The following is a 22,885-nucleotide window of genomic DNA, read 5'->3' on the forward strand; positions in this document are numbered from 1 at the left end:
ACTAAAGTAAAGTCAATTTTGCCACAAGAACAAAACAATGAAAGCCATAGCAACAAATTAGAAGTATTACCAAGCAAGACTAGCAGCTAACCCCTTTAGAATCTGACCTCGTGCACCTTAACAAAACGCATGCGTAAAGAAACACGGCCGCTGCAGCAAGCTAAACAACCTTTGCACTGTCCATCACTTCAGCACAAACATAGCCGAACACAGCACATACAAAGGTGCAAGACCTGTTCTGATCTTTGTCAAGACTGTAAGCATGCAACTGCACCTGGCAAGTCAACGTAAGCAGTTGCTGCCAGAGCCGAGCAGTCCCCCACCTTCAGGGACCCTCAATGGGCCTTTTGGGTGAAGAAAAACAGTCTGAGCATTTCCACCCTGCTTAAAAGCCTACTCCAGCATTTAAGCAGGGTGACCATTTTTTGACCATGTCAGGATAATGGTGCTTTTTTGTTCCTTAGACACTCTTCTGGCACATTCAAAAACTTAAATGATTAAAATCTAGAAAATAATTTTTAATTATCGAAAAACCACAATACCGAAACTGAAACCAAACCAAGTACGCACGCTGACATCAAGATTTGCCTGACATTGCCGGAACCTGCCTGCCTGCACATAATGCCCACCAGATATCACTACCGGTCCACGCCATCTGTGGCGATCAGATCGGCTAAAACGCTTACGCTGTTATGGTGAATATATGGCGAATCGTGTGTGGCTCACAACGAAACACCTCTTGGCACCCACCTATTGCATGCACACCAATATAGAAAAGGAAATCGCACGCTCAACCAAGAAAGTGCCAGCCAAACCCACACAATACATAGCAGACAAGCAGACGCTGCAGTCACACATCAGTTCGTCACTTCCGCCAGGCAAAACTCCGCGTCACACACACACAATGTTACCATTAATTCTGGCAAGAGAGGTGAGTTTTTCCAGGCAAGCTATAAAATTCAGTTGAAAAGAATCTGCGAAACTCCCAAGCATGCAATTTAGCATAAATGGCGCAAACGTGCAAATGAACGTACCCAGTGAATTTCATTGAGATTCACTGACCTCGAAAAATCGCCGGAGCTAGCCCTTAAGTGGAACTGCTCAGTGTATTTACAATACAATGCTTGGGCGCAATCGTAACAAGAACTTGATACAGGGCCTAATTGCAGCACCAACATAATTAAAAAAATCATGCCTGCAGTGTCTGAAGGTGCCCTTGTAACTGAAATGAAAGTGGGTTGCCATCTCAGCCACACCGCAACAACACACCATTAAAAAGGCCCTACAACACTTTTTGAGCAAGGTCAGAAAATGCTGCTGATCAGTAGTCAAGGCTCCAGAGAACACGCGAACCACACATAGCGCCGCACGGCACCTGGAATTCACAAACTTTCAGTCAGCTAAGGATTGCTTTCTCTTTTCTCGCCAAATGACACTACAAGCTCAAAAATCACTCCTGACAGCCATTGTATCAGTCATTCACTGATTTGGACATGGTGCGCTCGGTCATTACTGGGGCCACCGCACAAAGCCGCAACTTGTCAACACGTGCACGCATGATGGCACTGAAAAGTCTCATATTCGAAGACAAAAAAAATAATAATTAAATGGTCAAGGTCATGAGGCACACGTAATATACTTTCTTTCTTCGTGCCATTCTTCTCTGCTTAGCGTCCAGCAATATTGTTGGAACGACAGAAGAGAGAATGCAATTGCAGCGTGCAACAAGTCTTCGTAACTCCACTTATACAGGACAGATTCTAAAAACTTTTGCGGCAGTGAATCCGTGATGCAATAACCTCCTGTAGTGAATTCATTCCATGCTACCTAAGAAAGTGTTCCAAGACCCCTTTAATGACCATGACCTTGTAAAGAAAATGATAGTGTGAATACTTTCCACAATGACTCTTACTTATCTGTAATCACAATTTAGGTTTTGGTTTCATACTGGATTACACCTGAGCAAAATATTTTCAGACAAATTTCCTCAAAGAAAAAAAGTATTTGAATTTAACAAATGCTCTTATGATTCCTTATGAGGTACCATATTCATTGAAAATTTTTTTTTGTAATTGGTCAGCACTAATCAAATTACCATAACAAATAGTACAGGGTCAAGTTGTAGTGGTGGCCTCAACATTTTCAATAGATAAAGTTTGCGAGAAAAATTTGGTTCACATGCATTATTATAAAACACCGTGATTTCATTTCTGAGAATGAAATCAGTACACTTTTTTAAGAATTTTAAAAGGCTCAGAGCAAATTTAATAACAAACGCTATAAAAAATAATTGATAGTTTGAATATTTGCACACCCTTAAAATAAGTGTTCTTTAAGAGTTATTGAACTCTTTCGTTACCGCACCTATACAAATCAATCACCAGTGATTGATGCTTTGAATTGACGAATTTTGCGTGTCGATATATTTTATAGTGCACCGAGCACTTCCAAGTACACTTGTACGATTATATGCCTTATGGTTTTGCGACGACCCGCATTATACAATGAATCAGTATGGTCCTGGCAAAATCTCTATAAAAATAGTGCATTAAAAACCTTGGTTATACAATGCAGTTTTACGCTGACCCCACATCTTATGACGACTTTGAGATCCCGCCCAAAAGAAAACACTTATCAAGTCAAACATCGACCAAACATTCATTAGTGCAAAATATAAACTTGCGTTCCCTTAGGTTTAGGATAACAAAAGTAGAGTGTGAGACAATGTTTTCTAAAACCAAAAAATGTATTCTCCTGAAAGTTCACGCTTTTTTACATATGCCCCGATCGCACGCGTGCATATCCGCGGTCGTTACAGTGTCACTTTATTCACGCAGTAGCTTGAGCCAGCCGAAAAGCTGATATTTTCACAATTTCAGTCCGTGGAAACGTCTTTCTGGTCGAAATACAGCTGTTCGCTAGCCTTTGTCACACTCACAGTCACAGGCTTGAGCACGCATAAGGTCAAGACGCAGCCGTTTTCACCGTGCAAAATTACTTTCACTTGATGTCAACATTCATAATAACAGCAGGGCATCACTAGTTGCACTTCACAAGCTACCAATTACAATGCGCACAGCTCAGTCGCGCACAAAGGCACTCTATGCAAGCTAGAGTGACCTAGAATAGGGCGAGTGTTCAAAGCGCTGCGCGAATACATGGGAGGAGTGAGGGCCTTTCGCAGAGAACTCCTGCGTCACGGCACTCCTACGCCGAACATGTGGACTTTCTCCACGCTGGAAGCGGCGGCAAAGTGGCGGGGCGTCTGCAACGCTTGCGATATTTCGGCCGCTACGAGTCAACATTGTGGTAATATGGACAAGATTTAATGCTGCGTCACTGCAACACAATACTGTATAAACTCACCACACATATAACACATTTGGTAGTTGCCAAGTGGAGATCTTGTATATTTCTTTTCACCTGTTTTTTTTTTGTCACAGCAATCATCTGCACTTACACTCCCGTTTGATGAACACATTCTTCGCTCACTCATCGTGGGCGAAGGTGCTCGATTTAGTTTGTATGGAATAACAAATGTAAACAAGCTGCAGGGGAGAGAAGAAACAGTAGATCACAATGATAACCAGGAGAATGTAGCAGATATATGCCCATTGTAAATGACATTCTCATGCTAACGCGTTTGCAAACTTCATATACTTTCTTGTCCCCAGTATCGAAGGCATTGCAATGTTTCTACAAGTCACCGTTTTACATGACCACTGTGATCAGCCAACGGATCACAGAGGGAATTCAAAGAGACCATGCCAGGTGATGGTGACATCACGCTGACTGACGTCATGATTCCGTCCCAAATTTTATTGATCTGAGACATCATAGAGACGTCGATGCGTGATAATTTTTTGCATCACTCGTATTGACGACGTGGGATGCCTACAGTTAATTTCCATGTTTGATGAGGCACCTAAGGATTTTGCCTAAAAAAAAAGACAAACCAAAGTAGATGAATAGATAATGGGGCACCACCGTATACACCACACTTCACGTTATGAGCGATCATCCAAAAACAAATGTGACTCTCAGCTCACAGGAGCTGATTACACAAGAATCTTGCTTTACCTATCAGACAATCTTTTTATATTTGTTGAGGCGATGACTGACAGGCTGTGTTTGATAAAGGGACCCTAAAACACTTTTTCAAGTAACCACGAAATGAATTCACTGGGAGAGCTTACTGCCTCATGAATTGAACGCCGCAAAAATTTCAAGAATACATCCAGTGCAAGTGGAGTTACACAGATTTGACGCATGCTGCAATTGCACTCTCTCTTTTCTCGTCCTGACGAAAGCGCTGAAAGCTAAGCAGGGAGGGACGGCAGGGATGAACAAAATACGTCACGCGTGCCTCATGACATTGGGAACTTTTTTTGTTTCTTTTAATAGGCAACTTTTTCAGAGTGATCGCGCGCACATGTCGACAGGTCGCGGCCTCCCGCGGCGATCTATGCAACGACTGAGCACGCCATGTTCAAATCAGCTAATGGCTGATAGATGGCTTTTTACAAGCAATTTCTGAGCATCTTCTGTGATTTGTCGAGACAAGAGAAAGCAATTTTTAGCCGACTTTGATAACTTATTGTGAATTCCAGGCCGCGTGCTACGCTATAATATTTAGCTCGCTATAATATTTAGCTCTATATTATATATTCTCGGGAGCCTGTACTACCAATGGGCAGCATTTTCTGACCATGCTCAAAAAGTGTTGCAGGACCCCTTTATTGCAATTATTTAGAGCTCACAAGCTCAATAACCTTAACTAGGCCATGCTGGTGCCACTTGACACATTATTTTTCGCATTCTGTTGTTACTCCCAAACAACGCTTTTAGATGGTAAGCCCCATTCTACAGAGGGCACTTGAAGTCTGTTAGTGTTAAATAGACTTCAAGTGCCCAGTGTCGAAACACAGCACAAAAAAACTACAGCACGTAGCAGATGCCCCTTACTTTCTGCATGCTCCCGAGCACGAAAAGCCCATGAGTGCAGCGCAGCAGTGGCGCAGCTCGTGGTTCGTTGCCATTATGTGATAGCGATGACACTGTGTCTGACTCATTAGACAGGTAGCTGTTGCCAATGCGGTTTAAGTTTTGTTTTCATGCACAGGCAATTTTCAGACCCATATTTATCGGTAGAAATGCGCGCGTTGGATTAAATTTCTTTGAAGTTGAGAATGAAGATTCGCTCACACCTCCCCCAATTATGTAATGCTGTCATTAGCTGCCAGTGGCAAGGATAATTAAATCTACCTTCCGTGCAGAGGCACAAGGTCGTGCCATAGGCTTATTCAGGTGGTCTGTACCCGTTTTTTGGGCTAGGCTGAGTGTGACTGCGACCACGCATTATAGAGTTATGATTATACGATGCCGGCATTATAAGGCAGTTTTGAGTGGTCCTCTGAAAGTCTTATAGTCGGGGTTACACTGTAGTTAGTCGAGCCACTGAATTTTCAAAATAAGTTTGAATTTGGCTGTTTTGGCAACATAGTGATTTTTGAAGGACACTGAAAGAACCAATGTGTGCGTGTTGTTGGGAAAGTGAGCTAGGCTGATGAGCTTGAGAGAAATACGTGCCGCTCGTGGTTATGTCGCAGTAACATAGCTCTGTAATTAAAGAACCTTTGCAAGTCAAAATATGAAACTACAATTTTGGTTTCGCAATCTGACAGTGTTGAGCTGTACTAATTGCCTGAAATTTCTGCCACCTATGCACTAGAGAGGTGTACTTTGGTGTGGGGGAAGAAACATTACCGTATTTACTCGCATAATCCTCGCACTTTTTTTCGCGGAAAACCGATGCAAAGTTGGGAGGTGCGAGAATTACGCGGGGAAAATTTCCCACGAACACGTACACAGCAAAAAATCAAACTAAGTGGCCGCAAATCGGGATTCTCACACCAGCAACTAACAGCAAGCTTTGGGAAGTACTAACTAAAACTTACCTCAACAATAAAAGCACAGGTTCAACACAAGGCAAGATTTATTTGAGACACAAAAAGTGGAAGCAAATAGTCGAGAATTATAATATTATACGCAAAGCTTGTGGGCGTTGCGGGCGTAGCAGTAGCGTTCTTTGATCAACAGGAGCCCTCAAAAAGTAAGCGTAGGACGTCAGTAATGGGCTGCTGATGGCTATTTAACAGAATTGTCTAGAGTTTCCTTCTGATGAAATAAAGTTTACCATCAATCTCGGGTATTAGGCACACGGCAGGCCCCACGCGTCTTGGTGGCTTTGTGCTGCCGTCACCAGTAGCGAACACAAAACTCGTAGACTCCGGAGGGCCTACTAGCGGCCCTGTTGCCGTTGTTTGGTGCATGATCTATCACTTTCAACTTGAATGCAGCCTTGTAGCTTCAGTATAGCCCCATAACGTGACAAGATTACCGACACAACATACAAAACACGCCGCAATGCGCACTTGCGACTTTGGCTTGGCTTGGATTGAATCTCCATGCAATAATAGTACACTTGATGCTTAAGAGATGGCGCACGCTATCATCATGAGTGATTGGAACGAGCAGAAGACATTATTGCGGCAGTTTTCGGGGGTGCGATAATTATACTCGAGGAAAAAAGTTCTAGTTTTGTTGGGTGATGTGGGGGGTGCGAGAATTATGCGAGTGCGAGGATTACGCAAGTAAATTCGGTATTTCCAAAGGTTCATCACATGTATATTGTCGGGAAGTGGCCTTTTCCGCCAGTTTCCAGCAGCTTCAGCTTTGCTGCTGTTTTTACATCCGACACAGGGCTGAATCTACTGTGACTAGTCCCTCCTATGGCATCAACATGATGCTCGTGTGAATGTGCAAATTTGCAACGAGAAACACGCGCTGCTTGAAACCATCTTGGAACCACATGTCATCTGAGTGATGTCAAGTTTGAGTTCGAAGATGACAGCCCTTCAGCCTCCTGCTCAAATCGTGACAATGTTTTACATTCGCCTGGGACATCCACAGCCGTTCAGGGGTTCGTTCCGTTTACAGCGTCAAGCAAACGACTTCGCCACATGTGCGTAGCTACTGACTGCTGATCTTTCTGCACAATCTTGGAGCTATTCTGGTTAGGTGCAAGGTTCGCATGCCACTGGGGCATGATGGGCAGGCGCCCACTGCAGAGCTTCTCCCGAAGACAAGAAGGCCGCCAGAGCACATAGCAGCCGCACATTACGAAGTGTCGCGAGACGATTTAGACTGCATGCAATTTAGTTTTTATTTAAATAGTATTTACAAAAATACAAACTAATGTGACTGAATGCGAACTTTTCAACGACAACTTATGCGGACAGGGGTTGCTTGTAGAAACAGGCGATGCCAGACAAACTTGTGAAGTTCATTAAACATTTTAATTATGTAGGTGATGTTCACATCACGAGTATCGATCCAAATTGGAACACCAGCAGGCTCTTCACATGAAAAAACAAAAATTTTGTAAAAAGTGCATGACTGTGTTTCATGAAAAACAAGAAAATGCTTCCCCACATGCCATGAGCAGCACCTTGCTTCAGGTCTTTTCTTGTCTATGTCGATAAAAACATAGTGTAGAACATTTTTTTAATACACTGTTCCTGGGGTGTTTGTCTTCAGTACGTTTAATTTGAATTTTTGTCGTTCTGAATGTTTTTGCCAGTATAGTGCTGTTTATCCTGCTGTTCATCAGTTGTCAATAAAAAATTTCTTACTTTTCTAACTTTTATGCATTCCAGAATATTTTTGCTGCTCTACAACTAATTTCTTTTTTTTTGTGGAAGAAGAACTTCATGATGCATGATTCGGTACGCTACAATCCGTGCTTGAGTCCCTCTAAAACTGGAAAAAGCTTTTTTTCCGACATAACGTACTCACTACCGTAATGAACCCACCTTTTTTTAAAAAAAGTTGACACTAATTCAGGAGGGTTCATTATGCGGAAGAAAGAAAGTTAAACGGGTTATAACAACAAAAAATTCACAGGACCATATTAAAAAAGTCACTGTCCCACCGCTGCTGGCTTTCAATTCAGTGGCAGCACTATGGAGCCTCTATTCAAAAACTTCGTTCTCCACAAAGGAAAACTTTCCTTGTTTTGGCCCGCGAAATGCGCGGCGTACCTTTTTTTGTAGCCCAAAGCAGTACATGCGCTATCTGCACAGCCACGCCGCACGTGCCGGGACACCTGCGACACGCAAGTGGAGAGTGAATGAGAAGATCGGTGACGCTCATTCACTCTCTAATTGCGTGCAGCAGGGTCACGGCACATGCAGTGCGGCTGTCGGCGGATAGCACAGAGACTCGCTTACTGAATTCCGTGCTGAATGATTGTGTCGCCCGCTATCCCAGACGCCAGCATAGCTCTCACTGATCAGCCCACCGTCTGCTGTTTCCTGCCGTCAAGTTGCTCTCACTGAGCAGTGCCCCGTCATCGGACTCCTTCGACCGTGTCCCCCATCTTTAATATCTCTTCTTTCTGTCGCTCCTATGTGGCAAGTGCTCCTTCGTTTTTTATTTTACAACTATTCTTTTTATTTCCTTCTCCCATCCTCTACAAGGCACTTTACCACGTGCCTTGTGGGGGAAAAAGGCACTGTGCCTTTTTCCTTTCTTCAAGAACCATGCATTCATTTATAGCACTTGTAGAGGCCAACGTGCACAGATCGACACTAAAAGTTATATCCAACCGTTTCGTTCCCATGCTCCGGCGTAGGCTCGACCAACTGTAAGATTAAATGTAAATGAAGCTATGTTGGTAACATACTCAAAAATTGTCAACGAAAACGCAGCGTCGTATGGCGGCGCACACACGTTGCGGGTGCACGTCGCGTCGTCCGCGCAGTGTACCTGCAATGCACCACGCAGTGAGCCAGTGCACCGGTGGCGCTTTGTTTTTAAAGACGATAGTCTTTATTGCAGTACTCCGACGCAAAAATTTTGGTCTGCCTGTCTGTACATTTGTCTGTTTGTCCACCGAAACGTTAACCCAAACGGCTACAATCCAACGCATATGCAGCGCACACCAATGTTGCACAAGTTTCCGAGACCATACTTGAGCAATTGTCAATTAAAAATCAATTATTACGCATATCAGAGGCACAATAACAACACTTCAATATTCTGTATGTGAGCCTTTATACTAGAGAAGGCATACATGAGTAATTCTAAGTATCGTAGCATTTATCACACTGCGCTGACAATGCAATCCTATGCACAAAAAGGCAACTGTTTCCAACGCTTTTCTAAGATGACCCGGTGGTGGCACCTGCCCGTTGCTTTGCATTCTACACCTTATCGCCTCCGAAACAGGCGTGCACGCCTTCCTTCGCTTTCAAAAATAACTGCCAGATAGAGCTCATGTTTTACATGCCTCGATGCGCTCGTTTGCCTTCGGTGCACGGATCGCTGCGCGCAGCACCTCCAGAATGCAATTCACCTATTTTCTCACGCAGGACATCAAATTTTGTTCACTCTCTCCAGACACAAGACTATCGTCTTTCGACGACATTTGCAGTGAAACATGCAGATATGGGGCCAATTTTTTGCTTCGTTTTCGGGCTGCTGTGCTTGTGTGGTGGTATAAGGTGAAGGTTTCTTCTGCGTTTGACAGATGGTGCTCTACTGCAAAAGGCGAAACTTTTAAATTTTGATCAACGTCCTCTTCAATCTTTTACTTTGATTGTGTTCTTATTTTGTGATATGATGAGGTGATTTAATATTGTTTCGATTGTCACTGACACTGGCCATCACACCAAAATAATATGCACAGATACATTAAATAAACTTGTTTTTAAACGAGGACCAAGATGAGGGGTGGGTTCATTACGCGAGTAAATATGGTATACAAAAAACTACTAATAAAATATTTAAATTACAGCATTGAAAGAATTAAATAGCCAGAGCTGAGCCCACCATGACTGCACATGGCTTACGATGTCGTGAAGACATAGAAAGAAAGGTTCACTCACCCATTTTACAGAGCATGCCCTTAACTGCCTCCTGATCTACAGATCCAAGGATGTCTTGCAGCATTGCAGTCACCGGAAGGCACAATGTGTGCACCCGAATCCGCCTTTTCCCTGAGTGGACAGTAAAAAAACGGAACACATCCAAAAGTGTACAAATGAATTTGTTGGACGATCACAGCTCTTTGTTTTTTAAATATAGCAGGCAACTACAAAAGCTACACAACAGAGGCCTAAATCAGCCCCTTTACAGAGCAGCTGTATTAGTATGCAACAGTTTTCGTGGGGGATGTATTTCATATATTCTAACTACAATTTGCATGCGCAAGTTAACATCAAATCAAATGTTACTTTTGCCCATCTGTAAGTATAGGACACATGCTTTATACAGCTGAAGCCTGATGTAGCATGCAATGGGGTATAAAAAGCCCCAGTGTGCCTACATTGAAATTGGGGCTGATAAGGAAATGCATACATGGTATCCTGCTTATATAAGGCAAGAATTGCTGCCCAGTGCATGTCTCTTATAAAGAGGTTCAAATCTGATGATGCACTATAGCTGCTGGTTGCGGAAACGCATCACTCTGCTCACTTGCACACTTATGATGCCTTTCGTGCAGTAAACAAGTCTTACTTTGTGACATAAAGTATGGCATTTATGGGGAGGTGTAGATCATTGAGAGTGGTATAAAGGTTGCATGGATTGAAAATCAACACTATAGCTCAGGACTCAGGAGCTCAAGATGTCTGTCAAGGGTCTACTAGATGAGCTCACACTAATAATAACCTGAACTTGAGAGGTCATCACAGGTAGGCTTGTGCGAATGGTGAATTTTAGGCTCGAAGCAGCTTAGAAGTGAATAGTGATCTTCGTTGAATAATTTTAAATTGAATTTGAATTTTACATATGACATATACAAAAAATGGGCATATTTATCATGACCTAACCAACCAGCACAATATATATATATATATTTTAATGAAATAAGGCCTCTATGCAAATGCCTTTTTTTTTCATTCAAGGGAAGTCAAAACAACTTTACAAATTTGAGTAGTAGCAGGATTTGACTTTTCGCGAATTTAAGGAGAGACGCGAGTCCAAAAGTCGCGGTTTTCCGGAAAATTTTTGCTTTTTTTCTGGTTGTATCGGCATCCCTGGACTATTATCTTTTACTTTTGAAAATATCAAGCTGAAATTCACACGAGAAATGATCTAAAAATGCTTCCTAGTAGGGAGCGGTGATGTGACAAATGCACGAAAGTCGCCAAAAAAAATGGCATAGTTCACGATGTCCTGTCGAGAAAACGACACGTTGGCCGCCATTTGCAATCGTGCACGCATGCGGCGAAGGCCTTCTTCTTCACAACCCACTAGTAGTCTGTCTCGTATCTTCATGAAGAATGAACCAAAAATAAGAAAAACAATGCATATGTTACGCGTTTTGAATATCGCGGCCAGCGGCGCGAGGCCGCCATTGGTCGGCAGTGCGCCTCCCTCTCCTATCCTTCCGGCAAAAGAGCAAAGCCTCGAACGTCGCAATCGAGTTCTTTGGTGTTTCTCTCCAGTTTTGCGTCATGGCAAGCCCCGAGAAGTGCAGTCTAGATAATCGAAAGTTCAGAACTCGCCCCAAGTATCGAGGGAAACTGCATCAGGCGCTTCACAAAGCGACAGCGAACGCTGATGTCACCGCTGACCAACGCCCCGACTTCGGATAGGCCTAAGTACACCGAACCCCGCGGCGACAGTGGTTGTGAAATAGCCGCTGCCGTAGAATTCGTCAATGCATCCCAAATTAGACGCAGATTCTTCGAGAGTGAACGCAGACCAGTCGGTGCTGCTACTGCCAACACGCTGCTTTGCGAAATCGATGCGCTGACTGTGCGCAATGCCCAACCTGCCGCGAATGGGAACTCGGCGTCCGAGGTAGCTGGAAAGCGCAAAGGGCTTTCGACATTCCTTGAACTGTGCTGTGAAAATACCCATTGCCCTGAATCTACACTTTCATTCACGCACGCGTCGAGACATACTACTTCGGCCAGGGACCAAGGAACGAGTGCTCGTTTCGACAGCGGCAGCTCACGTAATAGCTTTGCTGTAAACATTGAAGGCAGTTCTGGCAGCACGCGCTATAGGCGCAGGCCATGACCAACTTTGACAATTCTGTGCGATTCTCGGCCTTCCGAGCATTCAGTGCAAGATGCTTTTCATTGTGCCCCAATTTGATGCAAAAAAATGGTTCCCTAATAAATGTCAACTTTGCAAACTTTCAAACTTGTTTTTATCATTTTCATTTTTTGGCTACCGTATTTACTCGCATAATAGGCGCACTTTTTTTTCAGAAAATCCGGCTCGAAGTTAGGGGTGCGCCAATTACGCGGGGTAAAATTTTCGAAAATTTTTTCAACTCGGTTCTCGCGCTTTAAATCTGCACACTTGTCAAGTAAAAGGCGACTTTATTGTTTACCAATTACTTCAGCATAAAACAAACATACCTCCGTACCTTTTAATGAACAAGCGAGAGCCGTCAACTGCACACACACACACGTAAAATTTATTTACACAAAAGTCGTAGCTGTTCCTCCTTTTCCCTATTTGGAGTCCGAGTCGGAGATCACACATTCATCCTCGCCGAGCGGGGATTCGTTTTTGGTGTCCGAATCATCCGCACCCCACAACATGTCATCCTCACTCGCATCCAGTGCGTTCGAGATACCCGTCTTCTTGAAGCTTTTCCTGACTACTTCGTCGGAGATCGCCTGCCACGCTTCCACGATCCAAGCGCACAGCATTTCCACAGGCGGCCTCTTAATCTTACCACCTGGAGTCAGCTGATGTTGTCCTCCAGCCATCCAGGTGGTGTACAGCCTTCGAACATTGTCCTTGAAAGGTTTATTCAAGGACACGTTTAAAGGCTGCAGTATCAATGTGAGGCCGCCCGGAATCACTGCCAAATCTGTGCGCAGTTCCTTTAGCTCATCTCGTACGCAGTCTACGAGGTGCCCACGAAAACTGTCCAGGACAAGCATGGACGGCAACAACAGACCACCCAGACGCCGACCCCACACTGTTTTCACCCAATCCACCATGATTTCAGCGCTCATCCAGCCTTTTTCCTGGACTCTGACGTAGATGCCTTGAGGGAATTTTGCCTTTGGGAGCGTCTTACATTTAAAAATAACGTAAGGCGGCAGCTTACGCCCATCCGCTCTCACCGCCAGCATTACGGTGCATCGTTGTTTATCAGCGCCAGACGTTCTGACGATGACGCTCCGTGCACCTTTCTCCTCCACTGTCGTGTTCCACGGCATATCAAAGCAAAGAGGGGTCTGATCAGCGTTGCCGATCTGGGACAAAATGAAGTCTTTCTGCTGTAGGAGCTTTATAACAAAACTGTGGAAGTCCACCACTTTGTCCTCATATACTGTGGGCAAGCGCTGGCACAAGGTGGTCCGCCTTCGCAGTGCGAGGCCATGGCGCCGCATGAAACGAGTTGTCCATCCGGAGCTGGCTTTGAACTCTTTTGCTTCGATGCCCTGCGCTCGGGTTATTCTGCGCGCCTCAGTCTGCACAATATCCAACGACACAGCACAGCCGTCTTGTCGTAGCTCCCGTATATGCCGGACCAGTTGCTCTTCGACGTTCGGATACCTGCCGGTCTTGGCACCGCGGAAAGCCCGTCGTGTCTTCGTCGCCTTAAGTTTTTCTTCTTGGTCCCTCCAGTACCGAATACTCGTTTCTCCAACGCCGAAATGCCTGCTTGCAGCCCGGTTGCCGTGCTCCAGCGCGTACTGCACTGCCTTCAGTTTAAAACCAGCCGTGTAGCTCGCGTACTTCCCCATGGTGGAACCAAAGTTGAATACACGACCACAACATACGCACACCGCTTGCAAAATGGCATTTCTTTCTTTTTCTCTGATGGTGGTGATGGCGATCGAGCCCCCGGCGTTGTACACGTGACCTCCAAAAAGCGCGGCGATTTGGGAGGTATCAGTAATTGATGGAACAGCCGTTTTTTTTTCGCTCATGGACGCTTTTTTTTCAAGTTTTATTTCGACGAACACGTTGGTTAGGTCGTTGCACTTCGAATTTTTTTATTTGCTCGTCGATTCGCCTTCTTTTTTTCTTCAGGGTACGGGGACCGCGTTCCAACTGTACCGCTGGGGGGTAGAATCGTTTCTGATCACGGCCAAGTTCGGGGTGCGCCTATTATGTGCGGATTTTAAAAAAATCGAATTTTCCGCGACCAAACTAGGGGTGCGCCTATTATGCGAGTGCGCCGTTTATGCGAGTAAATACGGTATTTCACATTTTCCGGGCAGTCTTTTAGACACTTATACTTATTGTATAATAACGAAACTTGGCAGGCATATTCTTCAACACATGCAGAATGCAAATATCTACTTGAAATTGCGATGCCTACCAGAATTACTTGTGCGAAGATATTGGGTTATTGTTTCAAGGTATATTTAAAATAATTAGTCATTTTATGCAATTTTTTTTCTTTGTTCCAATATTTCAGTGACATATCTCGATAGATATTTGCATTTTACAATCTACCAAGAGTCAAATAACATCAGAGACTATGGTTTTACTAAAAATTAGGTACATGAAAGAGTACCTGCAAAACATGTAAGTTTTTGCAATTGTGCATGGCATAACTCAATAACTATAGCAGCTACACAAAAAATGATTGCATATTTGAAATCTCCAAAAAACTATATTAATAACAAAATTTTTAAGTGTCTATGACTAGAAATAAAAAAATATTTTTCAATGAGCGTCTCCCTTTAAGTGATAACCTTTCAAATATGTAAAATATTACAATTTATTTTACTTGTAGCATATAAGCTGGCATAACAATCTTTAATAAATGAAGAATTGATTTGAAGGTAATATGTTCATTTAAACGGGCCCTGCAACACTTTTTGAAAAAGCCATGGAATAAATTCACTGAAGAAGTTTATTGCCTCAAGAAATCACCGCCGCGACATCTTTACAGATCCGTCCAGTACGAGCGGGGTGGTAAAGATTAGTCGCATGCTGCAACTGCATCCTCTTTTCTAGTCCGGACAAAAGCGCTGGAAGCTAAGCACGGAAGGATGGCACGGAGAAAGAAAATACGTCACACGCGCCTCATAACCTCGAGCCCTTTCTCTCTCCCTTTTCTTTCCGAATACGGAGCTTTTCAGTGCGATTGCACACGTACGCATGGACAAGTCGCAGCCTCCCACGGCCGCCCCAGTAATGACCGAGTGCACCATGCTCAAATGAGCCAATGGCTCATAGAATGGCTAGCACGAGTAATTTTTGAGCTTGTGGCATCATTTCCAGAGAGAAGAGAGCAACTTTTAGCTGACTTTGAGAATTTATTGCGAATTGCAGCAACGCATGGTGTCAGTGCAACTTTGGAAAGGCAGCGCCATCTCTGGAAAGAAAGTAGAAATCGGGTACGTATATTGCGGGTGTTCTCTTCCCGCCAACGCGCTCCCACTTGCTTATGTGCTCAAGCAGAAACCGCGCTGTGCATTTGAGTCACTTCACAATGTAATGCCAACAGTGCGGCTTCATAAAGATCTCTGAACTGGACAACCACTTCCAAGAAGTAAATGTAACAAAAGGAGTAAAGCTCGTTAGTCAAGTTTATGATGTGGAGCAGACGACGGAAGATGAGGACACCCGAGTCACTACAAAATGCATTTCTCAGGTTTGTGACAATACCATTTACGACATATGCCTCGAGGTAAGTCTCATTCTCCCGACATGAAGCCACATACTCTATCAATGTACTGAATTGAAGTTTATGAAAACCATATAATTTTGTTTGCACTGAAGTTTATGAAAACCATATAATTTTGTTTTTATACGGTATCTAACAGTAGCAGCCATGTACTGTCATGTGCAAACATTTGCGGCATGCTAAAAAAATAAATAGAAACTGAAGTTCTACGGCCATGACATTAAAATGTCTCAGAAGATTTAGAGTCGTGTCCTCCGTGCCGTGGGAGCAAGACCCGCTGACTTCGTTGCGAAACAGCAAGCTGAGCTTTGACCACAGCGAGTAAAGTTGAAGTGCTTGCCTCGTTTTTTTTTTCTGCTGTCGTGTCATGCTTGCTCTATCTTTCGCGAACGTGGCTGTGTTCGCCGGCTGTGACTTCCTGGGAAACCGACACAGCTTTACACGTGGAGAGTGTCTCTTGGTGTTGTCTGCATTGTTATGGCAGCCCACAACACAACAATACTATGGACCACGCCGACGCTTCCATGGGGCAGCTTCTTTCATCGTGGAAAGGCAACTTTGCACAGCAAGCGTCTCGTTTTAGTGCACCAAGCTGACAACACGGCACTGCAGTTCCCCGTACTGACTGCAAAACGTTTTCCACACGTTTTGCACGCTTTCCCATTTTAGCGAAACACACCGGTTTACCTGTGCCTTCTCCCGCGCCTATTCTCAAGTTTTTCCAGAGCTCGTCGTCAGAGCCAGGCGCGGCGTTGTCGTCGCTCTACAAGCTTGAGCTTCAGTTCCCTATATTATTAGGCTCGGGTGTTCTCGGTAGCCTCGACTACCGATCGGCAGCGTTTTCTGACCATGCTCAAAAAATGCTGCACGGCCCCTTTAAATTTGAAGTAGAGCTTCGCAGCAGAGAGGATTTCCTCTGGGTAGGTGCTTTCTTGGCTTAGCACTCCTACACCGCAGCGACACCACCTTAACAGGAAGTTACATGCGGACAAATATACTTATTCGTTCGTTGCGAATACTTCGAAATTTTCAATAATTTAAATTCAAATCAAAGCAAATTTGAATACTCTGCTACTTTTTCAAATATTCGCACAAGCCTACTCACAACGAATCTGGCAACCATAGAAGTAAGCTGCAGCAAAAATGTGAAATATAAGTTCACTAAGTAAACATCGGTGTGCAGTGTTTTACTTCATTATGCAGATTAAAAAAATGTTTTTTTTGCTGTGAAATGTGAGCAGCATATTCAAAACCTTCTGGTGTGTTCATGTTGAAACAATAAAAACGTAGGTCAGTACTTTAAATGTTACGCCAGTGCATGTAACTTGTTTTCAATTGACCTAGCACCACTGACGCAGGGGGGCACGAACCCGGGTTCGTTGGGTGCCAGCCCAGTATTCTAGAGAAAGAACAACCAGTTGTCGCTTAGTGCGAATAACGTAATGAGTGGGCCGTACATTGCTCCAAACCATCACAAAAGCTTGTTCTTGTTCCCCTTTTTACTGTGGCACATTCCCACTTCAGCCATAATTCCTCGTCGTCGTCAGCCACTGCATCAACAATTGGCACAAAATTCTTTGCAAGTGTTCAGCGGATACCGTGTCCGCTTCTGAGAAGAATGACGAAAAATAGCATAGCGAATGCCGGCCTACTACTCAAAATTTTTTATTAGTGCTCTAATGGGTATCAAGCAAGTGGGCTTGCATATGACGATGAGGAATTAAGCCTGAAGTGGGTGTGCACCACTGTTATAAGGTTTATTTATTTTTTATCTTTCTCTTTTTACAATACTGCTATCTTTCGAGAGCGTGGCAGTTGGGCAGTAAGATAATTTCACACACACACACACACACACACACACACACACACACACACACACACACACACACACACACACACACACACGCACACGCACATGCACACGCACACGCACGCACGCACGCGTCATGATAACGCGATTGCTTTCCCGACATCAAGGCTTCCTAAGACAAGTTTATGAAGAAGTCCGAAGCTTCGGCATGGCTCAGTGGCAGAATACTAGGCTGGCACGCAGTGGACCTGGGTTCGAGCCCTACTGTGTATTTCGTAGTAGTTTTCGTTCTTATTTCTGCGATGGTGATTACGGACACCAGTGGCGGACAACTACAGCGCCACGCGTGACCCGAGTTTTAATCTCATGAAAGCTTTCGCTTTAAAACATGCTCATAAAGACGATAGTCTTTCTTGGGGTACTTCAACGCAAAAATTTTGTTCTGTGTGTCTGTACACTTGTCTGTTTGTCCGCCGTAACGATCTTAAACAATACCCAAAACGGCCAACCCGATCCGCAGCGCCCAACAATACTGCTCAAGTTTCAGTGTCCATACTTGTGCGATTGTCAATTAAAAGCAATTGATGCGCATATCTGAGTCACCATAACGACATGTCAATATTTTTTATGTGTGTCTATATAGTAGAGAAGGCATACATAATTGGTTCTAAGGACTGTAAAGTTAATCGTGCTGCGCTGACAATACAACGCGATGCTCAAAAAGGCAAGTGTTTCCAACGCTTTGCTAAGACGACACGGTGGTGGCACTTGTCCGGCGCTTTGCGTTCTACACCTTATCGCCTCCGAGACAAGAGTGCACACCTTCCTTCGTTTTCGAAGATAACTACCAGATACCGCTTGTGTCTAACGTGCCTCAATGCGCTCGTTCGCCTTCACTGCACGGATCAAGACACTCTAACGAAGCACCTACAGAACAAATTCACCAATTTTTACACGCAAAACATAAAAAAAACGTTTTGACTACTCTTTCCGAACTCAGCACTTTCGTCTTTCGATCACATTTGCAGTGAAACATGTAGATACGGGGTCAATAATTTTAGAGCGTAGCGCCTGTTATCCGACTATGCCATCTCTTTCGTGTCAGATATTTTTTTACTTGTTAATGTTGTTAGGGCTGTTGCGGATCGGAAGGAAGGTCGCTGGAGGATACGAGAACACTGGGTTCCAGGCGTGGGAACGCGGCGCGGCTACGCTTCTCAGCGACAACATGGCGCCTACTGACGACGGTCATAACAGCTTTCCCCTCGCCAGATGAGTCACGGAGGGCAGCAGTCACCGCTGCTGCTCGCAGAGACGATGAAAGGGTCCGTAGTTCAATGCCAGGACCTCGCCTTTGCTTGTCGCATGGTCTAGGTAACTGCCGAAATCTTCGACAGCGTTTCTGAAACTCGACCACATGCACAAGCATGCACTCGGCCCCCTTCGAACAAACCAAGCCAAAAGAGGGATGGCAAACCAATTTTCTCTCACTAGCTTTTAACAAAAAGCTCACACTCAGAACTATCAGGACTCGTGCTGAGAAACCAAACGTGCTACCTTAAACATTCTCATAATAAGATGCACGAAAAAAAAACTAAAATATCAATTTTGATACATCAAGAGCACCCCAGAATGGCTTAGAAAGAGCGGCTGAGCGCGTCGACGTTTTCATTCAATTTGCCCTTCACCTGATGCCAAAATTATATTTTCGAAGAATCAAGCTCTGCCTCAAAAGGCGACTGTTCTTTGATGTCACGGTTTGCAGCCAAGTAAGGGGAAAATGGTCTGTCCCTACTTTTAATTTAGCACCTCTGAGATAACACTGCAACTGATGAATGGCCTACACAATGCAAGCGCACTCCTTTCTTGAAGCGTAGCACGTTATCTCACGAGAGCCCAAATTATGGCGCAAGTAAAGCGCAGCTTTGCTTGATACCACTGTAGTCGTGATATAAAACAGCAGGCTCTTTTTCATCGCTGACTACTTTCATCGGTTCTGTCCCGCTGATAGCATCAGTCCGGAAATCGGATTCAGCGAGCGCCAAGATTGTTCTAACGTCAGTCTTTGTTTACGGCTGCCACTACTTGTCGACAACGGAGTCATTAAGCTATCTAGATTTCCTGAATCTTTGGCCTACACTGTGGCCAAAATACTCTTCGTTTGCTCAGCATTAGTAAAAGCTTACTGTTCCACTCGTATGATCCCTTGATCGATCACTCTTCAAAGTATAGCCAACAAAATATAGGAGACAAACACTGCCTTTTAAAAGGCTCATTTGGTTAAAGTTACCCGCTTATGCAAACGCTTTTGAGAGAAAAAACCCACTGAGTTCTCCAGAGCGTTTTCAATTAATCTCATTTCTACAGCATTGCAAAATACACGGCACTACTAACCAAAAGCTTAATCCTTCACAATTTGTCCAATTGCTCATCCTTACGTTATGTTGTAATTCTCTGTGTACAACACAAAAAGCATCCTAGGTGCGATACGCATTAATATCACCTCACAATAATGCACAGGTTTTATGGCTAAAATCGTGCCTCAATGACCTTCAATTCTCAATGCGCGCAACAACAATTCCACTGTGTCGCGCCAAACTTAATCAATTTACGAAATGATTCGGTTTATGCTAACATCTTCCTCGAATGCTCGTTCACGCCACATCCCCATGGCAGTGAAGGCATACGATATTACACTAAACATTTGAAAAAAAACGAGAAAAACAACATATTTTCTCGGTTTTTACCTTATGCAAATTTTCGCACTCATGTTTAAACTAACTTCAATTTTCAGCCTTTAGTTCGGCGGTTTTCCTTTTGAAAAATTTACTCCGCATCACGTAACTTACAAAATTCAAAGGACTGAAATTACATCTACAAAGTAAAACTAACTAACCATACAGAACACGCCTGTGTTACTCAATCTGACCACCCCCTTTTCTCAACTAGATTCGCTTGAATCGCACACGATGGGGTCGCGGTCCCGGCGGTTTTCCTGCACGCCTGAGGCTACTAAACACACGAGCGTTAGGCTGTGTCCTGCCGTCACGCCTCATTCTGCACTTCGGCCGGCTTTCTTCGGTAATGTGAAAGGGGTGCCAGAAGCAGGGGGGAAGCCTGTGCCATTTTTCTTTTGTGTTCTCCCCTACGCGGTATTTAGCCACTCTGCCCTTTCGACTCTGACCCTTCGGCAAAGGCCGCTTTCCCGAAGTTGTCGAACTGAACCGCACGCTGCGTTGGGGTGGCGTACCTCGTTTCCTCCCTCTACACCTGGCTCGCCGCTTGTGCTTCCCTGAACGCCACCATTGACGTTCCTTGAAATGGATTAATGGCCTACCCTCTCGTCTTTCTTGCGACTGAGTGGGACCTGTCCTAGGCTTGCGCAGTGACGAATGCCTCCGCTTCTTCCTTTTTCTGCGATGTTTGCAAACCAGCTCGGTATTATCGCTGCACTGCTGAAGCGTGGTGGTCTTGCTCTCATCAGCCACTGCGCTAACCATGCCTACATTTGACGATGCCGAAACGTCCTCTTGAGGCACGAAGAAGGTTTCCAGCCTCTTACTGGGCCCATTAGGGCTGCTGGCACCTTCGTCATTCATGCAAGAAGCGTCTTTCGACATCGTCCCTACCTCCAGACCCGCCAAGGCCTCGTTCTCAGCATACTCTACCTTGATGGATTCTAAAATACGCAGGCACTTTACTGACGCGATCTCTGTTTAAAGCGCTTCATGACGCACCTTAACTTCCGGCGCTTTGTGACGCACCTCGCTTTCAAACTCCGGTCTGAATCTTTCTCTCTTTTTGCTAACAGAAGTTCCGAATCTCCTGATTAGCTCTGCTTTAACAACTTCGTAGTTGTTCACGTGCACTGAGTCGCGCAACAACATCCACTGCCTCGCAGGACAGAACCGTGCGTAGCTTCTGAGACCAGGTGTCTCGCTCACACTTCAGTTGACTACACTTTCGATCAAAGAGTCTAAGATACAGGCCCATATCCCATGATATCTCATATGGCTGCATGTATCTAGACATCTCGAACTCTGCCTCATTTTCGAAAATTACTCCTCGCTGGGGTCCCAACCTCATACTCAACTCATAGTCTTGTTCGAAAAACTTTATCTTGAGGTCTTCTCTTTCGTCTTCACTCTTTCTTTCCATCTGAGCTGCTCTTAACTTTCTTTCAAACATGAGGTCCCATTCTTCGCTTAGTTCCTCATCATCCGCCCCCAAATCAATAATCACTTGTATGATTATGGGTTTTCGTGCCAAACCCTTTGTATCGATCCCCAATTCCTCACACAACAGCAACAAGTCTGACTTCTGCAGCTCCCGTAAGTCCACGATCGTACCGAGTGCTCGCTACTTCCAAAATAACTTTCCGAAACGGCGAAACTGAGTCTTTCGGCAAAGTTAACTACCAGTTCTAAAATTTAACCCTCTTTTAGAACCTGGTTCACTCAAGGGAAAAGCCAAGCACTCACCCATACTTGATCCATGTCTCGAGCCAGCTGCTTCCCTTGGGCCGACTGTTGTTGTCACTTGTAGCTTCGTATCCGACCGCTGCCAACCAGCTGTTGCGGGTCGGAAGGAAGGTCGCTGGAGGATACGAGAACACTGGGTTCCAGGCGTGGGAACGCTGTCCGGCTACGCTTCTCAGCGACAGCATGGCGCCTACTGACGACGGTCATAACAGGGCGTTGACACAGTTGAAACTGCAAATAATAAATGAAAAAAAATCTAAATCAAAATTTTCTGCCTCAACTAATGCTGCTTTACCATTTTGCTGAAGAAACCGTACACTTGAAAATGCAATGAATTATTCAAGCGAGAACAATTGATACTATTGTCACTTTAGGCGAGTGAAGGAAAGGGGGCGTAGGGATAGCTCGTCACAAGCCGCAGCAAAAGTATTCATAAAGCGCTTCAGTAATACAGTGAAACCTCAGTGAATCTCACGGGACTACCAAAAATATGTGTTTTATTCGAAATCAGTATCACCAGAAAGCAAAAAATGTTAGCACACGACAAACGAAAGCTGGAGTACATTTTCTTTTATTGTTTTTCAGGGTCGCAGCAATGTCAGAAATACCTCTGAATGAGTGTTAGTAAAGTTTTTAGATTTTTATAATCGTACAGTCACTTGTAAATATACGGCGCGCACGCGCGTGCTTATTTAATGAACCAGGTGCCTTGTGTCCTGCGAATGCAGTAGCTGCTTCCAAATTGTATTATGTTTTTTGTTGTACTGTGGCGAAAGTAACGGATAAAGTGCTTTGACGCGATATATCAAAGCCGCCGAATTTCAGAGTCCCAGTCCCTTGTTTAGATTTTCTTCCCACGAAGGTGTTGAGGATGTTATTTTGTTTTTGTTTTTGAAGATTTACGGCTAT

At 44.4% G+C, this 22,885-nt stretch overlaps 1 protein-coding gene across 2 annotated transcripts in view; it reads right to left on the reverse strand.

Annotated features, from left to right (window-relative positions):
- Positions 1-22,490, reverse strand: part of LOC142776035 (protein transport protein Sec24A-like) — a 64,059-nt gene extending 41,569 nt beyond the window's left edge. The window contains exons 1-2 of one of the 2 annotated variants that reach the window (XM_075878868.1): positions 21,977-22,490; positions 9,951-10,061 (exon numbers count right to left, since the gene is read on the reverse strand). In XM_075878868.1, coding sequence (XP_075734983.1) covers positions 9,951-10,061; positions 21,977-21,980 — 115 coding nt within the window. In that variant the 5' untranslated portion in view covers positions 21,981-22,490. Of the gene's footprint in view, positions 1-9,950; positions 11,028-21,976 lie in introns of those variants that run through there. The other variant, XR_012887247.1, reaches the window with a different exon arrangement.
- Positions 22,491-22,885: the final 395 nt, after the last annotated feature.

The sequence above is a fragment of the Rhipicephalus microplus genome, chromosome X (assembly GCF_043290135.1).
Source record: "Rhipicephalus microplus isolate Deutch F79 chromosome X, USDA_Rmic, whole genome shotgun sequence".
Taxonomy (NCBI): Eukaryota; Metazoa; Arthropoda; class Arachnida; order Ixodida; family Ixodidae; genus Rhipicephalus; species Rhipicephalus microplus.